Raw genomic sequence first — 12,697 nt, forward strand, 5'->3', positions numbered from 1 at the left:
TGCAAATACAGCACTCATTTTCATAGAAATCAGATTGTCCAGAAACCAGACTGCTGGCGAGAAGAGAGCCACATGTCCTAGGTGAACACAGGGCAGCTGGACAGTGCTCTCATAGACTGTCTTTTCATGAAGGCTCTGCCAGGCGATCTCACACATGTACACATGTGTACACACACACACACACACACACACACAGAGAGAGAGAGAGAGAGAGAGAGAGAGAGAGAGAGAGAGAGAGAGAGAGAGATTGAGAGAGAGCACACTTTATAATTTGAGAATAAAGCCTGTTCTTTGTAATCTTGTCTTTGTGAAGCTCATTCAAGGTATCGTAAAATCCTTTATGATTATGGACAATCACAACTGACACTTCTGAACATCTTCAGGATACAACGCATAATCCATACCAGACCAGAATATACTGAGAAAATAATTTATTCAATTATAAACAAGAATTCTTATTTTGAAGAATGTCTAAAAATTACCTTTAATAAAATCCTAAGCTTACTCATTAGAGATTTAAACTTGGATCAATTTTATTTTAAAAAAAAATCCCCTCAAATTCCCCAGCCTTTTTGAAACTTTCAGACCATTGAACTGTCCCACTTTAGACGGATCCAGCACAGTGACAGAGAGGCAGAATTTTTAGCAGATGTGCAAGCTCTGCTTCCATTGGCATCTCCCATTGGTTCAGGAATTCTGTGGGTTTTGTTGCCTCTGGGTGTGCGACCTTTTTTGTTCACAATTGAAAAGTAAGAGGTAGAGCCCTGTGGACAAAGGTAAGATCCTATTTTTTATTGAAACCCCTCATGCTGTTCACCAAGATGGTGCAATGGCCTTTTAAATAAACTGCTTAAAGGAAGAAACAGATGACCTAAACTGGAAGACAAGCAAAATATAAATATATGCATACACAGAAACACAGAGCGACAACCCCCTTTGCAATAATTTGCTTAAATACCCAAGTAGAGCTATGCTTCTCAACTTCCCTAATGATGTGACCTAATGTAGCTCCTCATGGTATGGATGACACGAACCCCAGAATTATTTCCCTTGCTATTTCATAACTGTAATTCTGCTACTGTTACCAGTCAGAGTGGAAATATCTATGTTTTTTAACCGTCTTAGGGGACACCTGTGAAAAGGTCATTTAACACTTCCCCCAAAGGGGTCGCGACCCACAGGTTGAGAACCACCTATACAGGGGCTCCTGCAGGCTCTCAGAGCGGGGAACAGAACCTTCAGCAGCTCCGTTGTAGTGACTGCGGCTCCCATTGCCATAAAGTCAGTTCCTATGTTGTCCAGTACATCTGGCTGGCTGGCTGTCACACTTGCATAGTACTAGAGCAGGGGAAATGAGGTCATGTGACAGGGGGCTTTGTCTTCAGTCACCTGCTCCATACAGGCCCCCACACTGGAACACGATGGGCTGAGGAACTCGGAGGTTCAGAGCAGGTTGTAGGTAGGACCCGATGATGAGAGATTGTCTTCTGATATAATAGGGTGCTGGTCCTCAGTCCGCTGAGGTACTCTCCTTCCCTGATACAGTCACACCCTCTCCACAGGGCTCAACACACAAAGCTAACAGCATGAATACAATTTGGGCAAAACAAAATGAACACACTTTCCATTCAATTCCTGCTGTTAGTCATCCTGAAGAAAGCTGTCTGTGTTTGTAACTCAGTTCAATCACCAACCCCAAGTCCTATGTCCCTCTAAGTGGTCACCCTGCCATTTTTCCTGGACTCTGAACATGTGCCACCAAAGTACCTATTGGCACTCTCTGCCTCCTTTATGCCCAGGACAGAAACAATAGCCTAGTGGGGCCTGGACTGCCAGCGGCTCCTGGAGCCATCAGCTTTTACAGACTGATGGTCACATTGGCATCCTTATTAAAGGTCTCTGGCTGCAAAGCCTCTCTGGGTTGCTTTAGAATCTCCATGAGGAGGAAGATAATGAAGCCAAAGGGATGGAGCCGTCCAACTCTGACACAACCCACACTGTTCCCTAATGCTTCTCTCAGCACCTGGCCAGTGGTGAATTGTATGACAGACTGGGAAGAAGTTTCCGGCATCTGCTTTTCCTTTGTCAAATTAATTTTGATTTCTAGAATCAAGTTTTCCCAAGACCCAGAATATATAAGAAATCATTGAGAATTTATACCTGATTACTTGCCATAGACTCTTTCTCACATATTACAGGCTCAAGGTGTCAGGAGAAATCATCTGTTTGCCATGGTAGTGGGTTTTGGTTTTGATTGTTTCTTTTAAAAGTTGAAATCAAGTGTTGCTACTTGTTTGAGGAATTAGCCAGAGTAATAGTGTCAAGTTTCCATCACAATTTGAAGTCAGACATTATTTCTAACCAAATTATACTCTTTTGTCTGCCAAGCTACCTTGACACTTTTAATATCTGAAGGCAGGCCTATCTGATAGTCCCAGCAATACTCTGGAGATAGGATTTTAGTGGGTTTGTTGAAAAGGAAGTATTTGTTGAGGTGGCTCTCATCATGCCACTGGGCTTCTATGTCATGTTTCTTGTCCTGGAGGATCCCCTTAAAGCACTCCCTGGTGAGGTTGAGAATGTGAGTAGGCGTTCCTCCAAAAATGGCCGCGTGGTAGTAAAAATCCCCCTCTCCGAATGGAATGTACGCGGCCGACAGTTCCCGCCTCTCATAGGTGAACTTCTCGGGACTGGCCTTGTACCACCAGGCCTGGAGCTGTGCTACCAGCTGGCCCAGAGTTTCCACCCCGAAGTTGTCTTGAAAGACTTGATCCACGTCCATGCAGAAGAGGAAGTCGACCTCGTGCTGGATGTGGGCCAGGATGTGCTCCCCAATGGTCTTCATGCGCATCATGCTGATATCCTGCCACCTCTTCTCAGACCTGATCTCAAAGACTTGTAAGGAATGTAGAGGGTTCAGGTGCACGACAGGCATCCGGGAGGTGTCGTCTATCATGACGTAAAATATGACCCGATGGCCAACCATGAAGTACATGTCAGCAGACTCCAGAAAGTCTTCTAAGTAATGCTCAATGTACCTGAAATAGAGAGGGCTACATTGAACCACCACGGGCTATCACACTTATATATGGGTACATATATACATGTAATACCATACTTAACATTACAGTAGATGATCTGTATTGTATGTTAGGAGGGGATGGCTTCTCCACATACCACTCGACACTAGCTGGTCATTGTGTCCTTGGGGAAAGTGGCATGACTTATCTCACTGCCAGCTTTGTTAAGCAAACTGGGGATGCACAGCCCCGACCGCATGCTCTTCGATGCCTGCCACACTGAGAGCTCGGTGTTCTCAACTACTCTGCGTTGCAGTAAGGTTCATGCTAAGGCTCTGTTCTCTGATTGAGAAGCTGGCTGTCAGAGAAGGAGCTAGCTCTTGAATATCCAGAAGAGGCCAGTGTATCTGCTAAGCCAAACACAAAGAAAATTCTTCCCAGAATCCTCTGAGCATTCAAAACTCAACCTTACCTTCTCGGTTAGGTTAACCCCAAACACTAGCACTGTCAGCCTCCTCTGTGACACAGAGGATGCATGTTCATAGGATGGACATCTAATTCCTTACTCATGTCCATTCTACAAACCTCTCACGGGCTACCCCAAACACCAGTGGACCATCTAGACAAAAACCATGTTATGATTCCATTCATATACTAGAACAATCTCAGATTGCATCTTATTTATTTATTTATTTATTTATTTATTTATTTATTTATTTATTTATTGGGGGGGGGGGGAGACAGTGGGTCATGTATACCAGGCTATCCTCAAACTTACTATGCGGTCTCGGATGACCTTGAACTTCTCATAGTCTTGCTAGGATTACCAGCAGGACATCTGCTATTTTTAAGGTGCCTGGGATCAAACCTAGAGTGTCATACCCACTATGCAGCCAACCACCTGAGCTACAGACCACACTATAGTTTGCTTATATTTTAACAATTTTATCTTTTTAAAAATAGCATTCTTTGGGGTTGGAGAGATGGCTCAGCATTAAGAGTAATAGTTGCTCTTCCAGAGGACCTGGGTTCAATTCCCAGAATCCTATTTCATGCACCCACATGACAGCTCACAACTGTCTGTAGCTCCAGTTCCAGAGAACCAACGTCCTCAGGCAGGCAGGACACCATTGCACATAAAATAAAAAACAGATATAATGTAAAAAAAAAATTAGCATGCTTTAGAATAATTTTGAATTCTGAACAAAACTGAGCTGAAAGTGTTGAATGTACCCATGTACCTACCTGGTATGTGAATAGACTTCCCTACTAGGGCCACCAGTGCTCCTGGTGGCATGTGTGTGACAGTTGGCACTCACATTAACATAAGGTTATTCTATGTTATACTATGGTTCATGTTGGGAAGTGTGCAAAAGCATGGCATCAGCAAAACCCACCAGTGCTATATCACAAGAGTCTGACTGCATTAGAACTCACTCTCCCAGGCTCCTCTTTTTCTGCCTTTCTCTCACCCCAGCTGCTTTCAGGCACCATTCTTTTCCCTGACACCATAGCTTGGCTCTTCCAGAATCAGAATCAGAAAGTGGACAGTAGAGATCTGTCCTATTTGGGGACAGATTGCTCTGACAGAACACAAGACCAGAAGCAAGTTGGGAAGGAAAGAGGTACTTGGTTTCCACTTCCACATCACTTTTCATCCTAGAAGAAAGTCAGGACAGGAACTCAAGCAGGGCTGGAGGCAGGAGCTGATGCAGAGGCCATAGATGGGCTCTGCTTACTGGCTTGCTCATCATGGCTTACTCAGCCTGCTTTCTAATAGAACCCAGGCCCACCAGCCCTGGAATGGGACCACAGACAGTGGGATGGTCCCTCCCCCATCAGTCACTAAGAATGTGTCCTACAGGCTTGCCTGAGGCTGCATTTGATGGAGGCAGTTTCTCCATGGAGGCTCCTTCCTTTCAGATGACTCTAGCCTGTGTCAAGCTGACACAAAACTGGTCAGCACTGGAACCTTTCCAGCTTGTGTTCTGCACTAAGTAACAATTGACAAAAACTTCCTCCTCCTTCTTCTCTGTGGCTCGACAGCTCACTTTTCAGCAGGAAATATTATCCTATTGTCTGAATTGATCCGTTCATCTTTCCATTTGACTTGTTTGCTCCCAAGTTTTAGCAGTTACAAAGAACATTTCTAAAAATATCTACATAGGTTGTTGTGAAGACACGTCTCAACTCATGTGGGGGAACACCAAGGAATCTGACCAGAAGATTATATTATGATCAGAGCATGTTTTGTTGTGTAAGCAACTTCCACAATTTCTTCTGCAGTGGCTGCACCATTTTGTATTCCCAACTAGCAATAAAAATGGTTCCTATTACTTCACATATTTTCCAACATTTTATAGTATCAGTATTATTTTTCTCATTTTTATAAATATCTCTTGTCAATTTGAATATTTGCTCAATCTAATGACACCATATTGATCATTTTACAAGCTCAAGCTATAGACTGTCTTCCCAAGAAATACCAAGGAGGGGCTGGTGAGATGGCTCAGCAGGTAAGAGCACCCGACTGCTCTTCTGAAGGTCCAGAGTTCAAATCCCAGCAACCACATGGTGGCTCACAACCATCCGTAACGAGATCTGACGCCCTCTTCTGGAGTGTCTGAAGACAGCTACAGTGTACTTACATATAATAAATAATAAATCTTTAAAAAAAAAAAAAGAAATACCAAGGAGACTGCAGGATGAGGGTGACGTCAGAGGGTCCTTGTGCAAACCCTACACAGACATGGACCACAGTCAGTTTGCTGAGCACACAAGTAGCCAATCACAATGTTCTGAATGTAATGAAGGTGGCTTTGGTTTTGTTTCTTTTGTTGCTGTTTTGTTTTTCTCAATGCTTGGGTTTTTCCAGTGGAGTTGAAACAAATTGCACTTTTTATTTTTGGCATCAGGGAGCTCAAAGGCTTGTAGGTGTGACTCTTTAGATGGGCAAATAGGTCTGAATGGTCCAGGAGAGCCTCTGACAGGACCACAAGGATAGAGGTCAGGACACACCTCTGTACTTGGACCTCTAAGGAAACCCAGTGTGCCCTGAAGCTTGGGAAAGAATCCGTAGGAGCAGGGCAGGGAGGGCAGTGTCACCGCAGTGTCTAACAGTCAGCTTAAGAGGCTAAAGTGCTACAGGTGGCTCCAGGCATGGAGCCTGAAGACAGGCAACTACCAATCCCTAAGGTCCAGATGCACTTTCTCTGGCATTCACTGTGGCAGACTTGTCTATCTGGGAGCACAGCTTTCCCCCAGGAGGTGGGAGGGATCACAGGGCTCTTGTGGTGTTCTGGCTTCTGTTTTTCTGCAGAGTTGTGATTGGATGATTGATAGCATTGTGGGACAGTGGGTAACTTTCTGTTCTTTTAGGGAAACACTAGGATCAAATCAATGTGCAATGTGGCTGTCTTGTGGCTTCAGTGCCCAGAGGCTTTGCTGAGTTGAGCCCTGACTCCAATCCCTAAACAATACAAATGCCTCTAGTGAAATGTCAATAGACACTGCTTTTCACTTGATGGCATTAGGCTCAGGGAATGAGCACACTGAGCAATGTCAGGACTTCCCAAAGCCAAGGAGGACTGCTGGCCCCTGGGAGGGGATCCGGGGATATCACCCCAGCATCTTCTGTTAGGTCCTGTCCTGTGAAAGCTCAATGGAAGGTCAACCTGCTCCTTCTACTCCTCTTGTCTATGGCAGGCGAGCCAACTTCCTGTTGATGTGTGTGTGTGTGTGTGTGTGTGTGTGTGTGTGTGTGTGTGTGTGTTTAAATCAGAAGAAGTACCAACACCAAGGGCCTGGGGACAGAAAAAGAAACAAGCCAGAAAGACTTTTCAGTAGGTATGGGTGCCAGACCTGAGCATTGAGGTGGATCCCCAGAACCCATATAGTGGAAGGAGAGAGCCAACACCCCTAAATTGTCTTCTGACACACCCAAACATCCACACCCTGTCCGTGGCCCTGGGCTTTATAAGAAAGGAGGAGCACTTACATCCCAGCCAGTCAACAGCTGGCTTTTGGGGCCTTTCTAGAAAGGTTCTGAAGGCAGGAATGGTCTTGGTTCTGGGTACCAGTGGCATTGAAGAGAGTCTCCCTCCCTTGTGTGGTGGGAATTGGTGGACTTACCTCCTGTTTGGTTTGGAACCCAGGAACAAGGGACCAAGGTGCCTATTTTACATAGCAAAGCAGACCTGGCCTCCAGGTTTTCCCAGCATCCCTCAGTCCCTACCTGACATACCTTACCCCCATGCCTGAACTTTCCAGCCTTCCCCCCAGAGGTTCTTGCCTTTGTAATCCAGACACTTTGCTTGTGATTATAAAAAGATAAAGAAATATAAGAATATGTTCTATGGGGTGTGGTGAGGTATGGGGGGAGGGGGGTGCCTTAATGGACCCATGCCAAGGTGTCCTTTCCCCCTGAGGGACCAGCCACATGGCGGTATAGTATAAAATAGCATTTATTCAGGGCCTGAGGAGGGGAGTTAAAGAGTACTAGAGGCAGAGAAAGGCAGAGAGAAGGAGAGAGTAAAGAAGTAGAGGCCGGCCATGACCATGGTGATAGAGGAGGGAAGGGAATGGGGAGAGAGGGGGAGCAAGAGGCAAGAGTAAGAGAGAGAGAGAAGGGGCAAGCAGCCCGTTTTATTGTGGGCCAGGCCTACCTGGCTGTTCCCAGGTAACTATGAGTAGGAGCATACCTGGCCGTTGCCAGGTAACTGTGGGCGTGGAGTCCAGACAGAATCTTAACATGCACACATTTGCGCTCTCTTTCCCCCAGTCCTCCCTCCCTTCCTTCTGCCCTTTCTCTCTCTCTTTCTTTGCCTCTCCCTCCCTCCCCTCCCACCTCTCTGCCCTTCCCCACCATACTCCCCACGGTGACATCTCTGGCCTCAGTCCTTGGGGTCAGTGACCTCACCTGAGAGCAGCTTCCCAATAAACCTGTATTTAATACAATCTACTCTGGCTTGGATTGGCTCATTCACTGGCAGAGAAATACCTCATCACCTACTATCATTGTTTTTTCTCAGCCATTATAAGAAAGAAGGGGGAAGTCTACTGTCAAATTCCAGCCTTTGTGGGGCCCTGGAGCCCCACACAAATCCTTTGATGCTAGAACAAGAACAAATCATCAAGGGTGAGTTTGTCAGTGGTGCTTACTTTCCCACAGCAAACACTGTCAGCCCCACAGTGAGTTTCTGTGTGGCGTAGTACTTTTCCAGCAGAGCTGTGTCATAAGTGCCTTCCCACACAATCGGCGCCTTCCACGGGGTCACTGTCAAAACATCCGGGCGGTTCCTGGTGAGAAGAAGCATGCAACACCGAGTCAGAAGCATTACACTGAGGTGTGGTGAGAGACTGGCCAAGGAAGGGAGGCCAGTGACTGTCACTGAATCTTGCCTGCATGAAAGACAGGAATTACAGAAGGGGTGGAGTCTTGGCAAGGGCCAGGCACAAATGCATAGGGTACCTCCAACTCTTGGAATAGAGTGAAGTACAAAGATAGTAGGTCCTGGATGGGTGAAATACAAGTTGTGCAAGCTTGCTTGGCCTTGTGGCATTTTCCTGTTATTTAAAGCTAAACCTCACTGGTTCCCAGTGCTGTTGTCTGCAGTATGGACAGTCTGGCCCTTATCTGCCTAAAGTCACACAGCTACTAAGGAGGAAAGCTGTGACTTGAACCCAGAGTCTTTCTGTGGAGTCTAGTGCTTTGAGCCCCAGTTTTCATTGCTCCTTAGATGGACACGTGCTCAGCTGATAAAGTCTGGCTAAACCCCAGATTTGCCTTTGTCCACTCAGTAGCTACTGCAGCATTTCGTCAGCACTGAACTGTGATAGGCCAGTGTGGCACTGGTATTAGGAGCTCACAGGAGGCAGCTCTGAGGGGTGTTCACCTGCAGAGCTTTACCCTGGTAGAACATTTACTCCCTTCCCAGGCTGGCTTTATTGAGTGATGGTATTTCAAAACAAAAAGGAGAAAATAAATAATCATATGCAGATTCTCTTTCTCAAAAGCAGCGTTTGTGAATGTTATCTCCCTCCTATGTCAGAGCCTCATCTGCTGGGCTGTTGACTTTGCTGTCAAGGAAGGAAGGAAGTCTCAGTAGCTCTAACCCAGCCAACCTCCTCAGTCTGTCTTGTTGTTGCTGTGCGTGAACTACAGTGTTGCTCATTGTTCTATATGAGCAGATGATGTTATACTGTGGTTAATGAAAAGACTAGGCCTGTATTTAATGTGTCGTGTATACCAGGAGCTAAGAACAGGCCTTTCCCTCCTGCACTTAGCCCCACACCAGCCATTGCCAGCACTCACTGTCAAGGCAAGAGAGGCTCCGGAAGGGGAAGGGGGCTGAGCCACTGGCCTCTTAATTTTCACAAAGAGCCAAACTGAAGTTTAAGCACTGAGAAATGGTGGAGTGGAAACCTAAGGGTTCTTTGGAAAGTCAGTTAGATGGTGTTTTGCTGGGGCAAACATGTAAAGGAACACTTCGTCAAGGTGCACACAGGTGAAAGACTAAGGCAGACTTTTGAAGGAACGTTTCACTGAAGCAGACAGAGGAGAGAGGATGTTCTACTAAAGTAAGAATGTGAAAGGACTCATGATGAAAAATTCTTTGTATTGGTCCGCTATACACTGCATAGTTGAGGTGCATTTGTCGGGATGCCATAGAGAGAAATGCACCAAAAGAAATTCTGGTGGTGTGCTGTAGTTTGCTGCTGCTTTCAAGGACTTAGCTGATTAGATGCAAGTGCTGAGGCAAAGTATATGGAGGACACGTGATGTTTGGAGGGTATAAATAGGACTCCATGGAGTGACGGAGACAGAACTTGGCTTGCTGGTACAGTTACCTGTGCAACACTTGTGACTCTTATCTTTCCTGATCTTCACTTCCCTGAGAGAGGCAGAGCAGAGACTTTCTCTTGGTGTTCTTATTAGTCCCTCCTGCTGACCCGAGCTGAGGCTGAGCCTGGCTCTCTCTGCTAGGTCATGTAACCACTGTTGCTAACCCGACCACCAAACTGGACTGCTGGTGTATATGTGAGGTGTTTGCGAGTGGATGGAGCTGGCACTCGCTGCCTGCTAACCTGTGAACTGAACTGCTGATTTCCAAACAACACAGACAGGAGTTGTTCCAAAGAACCTTTGTAATATAGGTCTACTTCCCCCATATCCTTTCTTTTCCATTACCTCTGGTGGGTGGTGGGTTACAAGGAAGGTTAAAGCGTTTAAGAACTATCATTAAAAATAGGATTTGAAAAAGTTAAAGTTACAAAATGGCACCCAGTTCTTCCCCTGAGAACCTTCAGTATAGTGGGTGCTCAACCCTGCCATGCCACTCCTCAGCTCTGTGGCCTCTCGGGCCCTACTGGCTTGAAACTGAGTGGAAACCCAGTGTCCACCTTGGCTATTTGAAAGTGAGAACCTCCTTTGAGCAGGAAGACAAAACAGCGCTATTAAAAATTAAAGCAAAATTAAAAATTGAAACATTCTATTTCCCGGTCATTAATTGTTCAGTTCCACTGGCAATTTCAGCATGTCAGTGGCGCGTGACGGAGAAGCCAGACAACAGCCTGGAAGTGCAGGTGGGAGCAGGTGGGAGGCAGGATGAGGGGACTCCAGTTTCTAGGGGGAAACTGTGCCTGAAGCAAGCTCAGTCATCAAAACCCACAAGCACATCCCCTCAAAGAAGCCACTGTGATACTATCAACTGCCTGAGCCAAGACCGCCATGATAAGGTTCTAAAGAGCGGGAGGAAACGGTGCTATGTGACACTCAAATGCCCTTCCTTCTGCACTGGGCACTCAAACTGTGTGACCTCTGTATGGCCAGGTCCACCATAGGGGGCAAAAACTTCAGGAAAATGACCACCTCCTGCAATAGAGCATCCGGGTCTCTAGGTTACTAGGAGTTCATGCCCAACTGTATGTCTTCATGCACAGGTACATTAGTGGTATCCACGGGTTAGCTAGAGGAAGTATTACAATTCTGTGTATTAGGCTGGACAGGTGGCTCGGCAGGCAAAGGCACTTTCGTGGGAGCTGACAGCCAGAGTTTGATCCCAGGAACACACACAGTGGAAGGAGAGAACCAACTCCCACAGGTTGTCCTCTGACTTATACATGCGGGCCTTGCCACACACAAATAAATGAATCGATGTTTAAAATTCTTATGAAGCACACAGTAGACTGAGGAAAGATGTGGAACACACATCACACAAGCTGTACAATCCCAATAGAGAGGTAATGTCAGCACAAACAGCGGAGGTGGCTATGGAAGGGAGAGAGGCTGTGGAAAGAATCTGAGAGGGAGAATTGATAATAGAATTTTACTGTTGGTGGACAACGGAAAACTTCTCCCAGGCTAGGACTGAGGTATTTAAGAAGATGGGAAATGAGAAAGAAGAGGTTGGGGCGGAGCTGAGATATCTACAGCAGCCATCTCTAGCTGTCTAGCCCTGGGTTTGTGGGGGGGCGGGGGTGTCTTACCTCCATAGGCACCATCTCTAGCTGTTTAGCTCTTAGACATCATCCCCATAGCTGCCATCTCTAGCTGTCTAGGCCCCGGACCTCATCCCCATCTAAGAGGCTTAGCAAAGCTGCAGTGCTCCCAACATTTTACACTCATAGTGTCCCAGGCAGCTACTCCATGCCCAGCCTATGGTAAGATACGGGCAGGATGGAATTCTCAGTCTTGCACACTGGCATGAATCTCCTGAGAACTCAGTGGACTTGCCAGAACATCTCCAGTTTCTCCAGAGCCTGAGCTCCGTCAAAAAGAACGAGGCACTGTTCTCTCCTTCCTCTACAGCTGTGCCTCACCCCTTGAGAGGTCTCTTTCTCTGCCTGCTCCTCCAGGGCTGAGACAGAACACACCCGGTCCTACTCCTCTGCCCCAATGACCTCATCTGTGACTACAGATCTCCCTGCTACCTGTAGCCTGATGACACCTCACCTTCTGTCTTCAGCTCATCTTCAGCCAAGCTCATGAGCAGCTGAGGCTTTCCACCCAGAAACTCCTTAACACATACACGACACAGTGCCACCTCTCAGGTCCTAAGCCTGTGGCAGTTCCTAATGTCCATTTCCTAGAAGAACCATCAATCACAAGTCTCCCAGGGCTGACAGTCGCCCTGGGCAGCTCTGATCACACCTTTCCCGTCAGCTGATCACATGACCTTAACATCTACTGCCCTCTAGGACTATGACGTACACACACCCCACCCCTCTACCCACTCCCCACTTCCTGCCCATCCCGTCTCCTCCCTTCTTTCCTGTCTTCTTTCGATATTAGTCCTTGGGATCAACCCAGGGTCGCATGCATGCTAACTACATACTCCGCTACTGAGCTAAGAAACCCCAGTTCTGAGATGAGGAACTTCTTAAACGTATCATAGTGTCCCCAACACAGTGCCTAACACAGTATCTTTTAAAGCTTTAATTTGAAAGAACTACAAGTTTGGTTGTGATCAAGTGAAGAAATAGTTTATATTATATGCAAATAATACACATATGCACAGAAACAAAACTCTACTTACAAACACTCATCCTTAGGGTATGCACTTTGATCATCTCTTATACTTCAATGCTATGTGTAGGTGTGTGTGTGACGTGTATGTAGTGTGTGGGCATGCAGATTCCACAGCCCACATGTGGAGGTCAGAGGACAACCACAGGTG

General features: G+C 46.5%; 1 protein-coding gene across 13 annotated transcripts in view; it reads right to left on the reverse strand.

The window, feature by feature from the left end:
• Positions 1–414: 414 nt before the first annotated feature.
• Ggta1 (glycoprotein galactosyltransferase alpha 1, 3) overlaps positions 415–12,697 on the reverse strand; it is a 64,203-nt gene continuing 51,920 nt past the window's right edge. For all 13 annotated transcript variants that reach the window (XM_011239029.1, XM_030247544.1, XM_030247545.1 and 10 more), the window contains 2 exons: positions 8,181–8,318; positions 415–3,038 (listed from right to left, as the gene is read on the reverse strand). In XM_011239029.1, the coding sequence (XP_011237331.1) occupies positions 2,345–3,038; positions 8,181–8,318 (832 nt within the window). In that variant the 3' untranslated portion in view covers positions 415–2,344. The remainder of the gene's footprint in view (positions 3,039–8,180; positions 8,319–12,697) is intronic.

The sequence above is a fragment of the Mus musculus genome, chromosome 2, assembly GCF_000001635.26.
Source record: "Mus musculus strain C57BL/6J chromosome 2, GRCm38.p6 C57BL/6J".
Classification (NCBI taxonomy): Eukaryota; Metazoa; Chordata; class Mammalia; order Rodentia; family Muridae; genus Mus; species Mus musculus.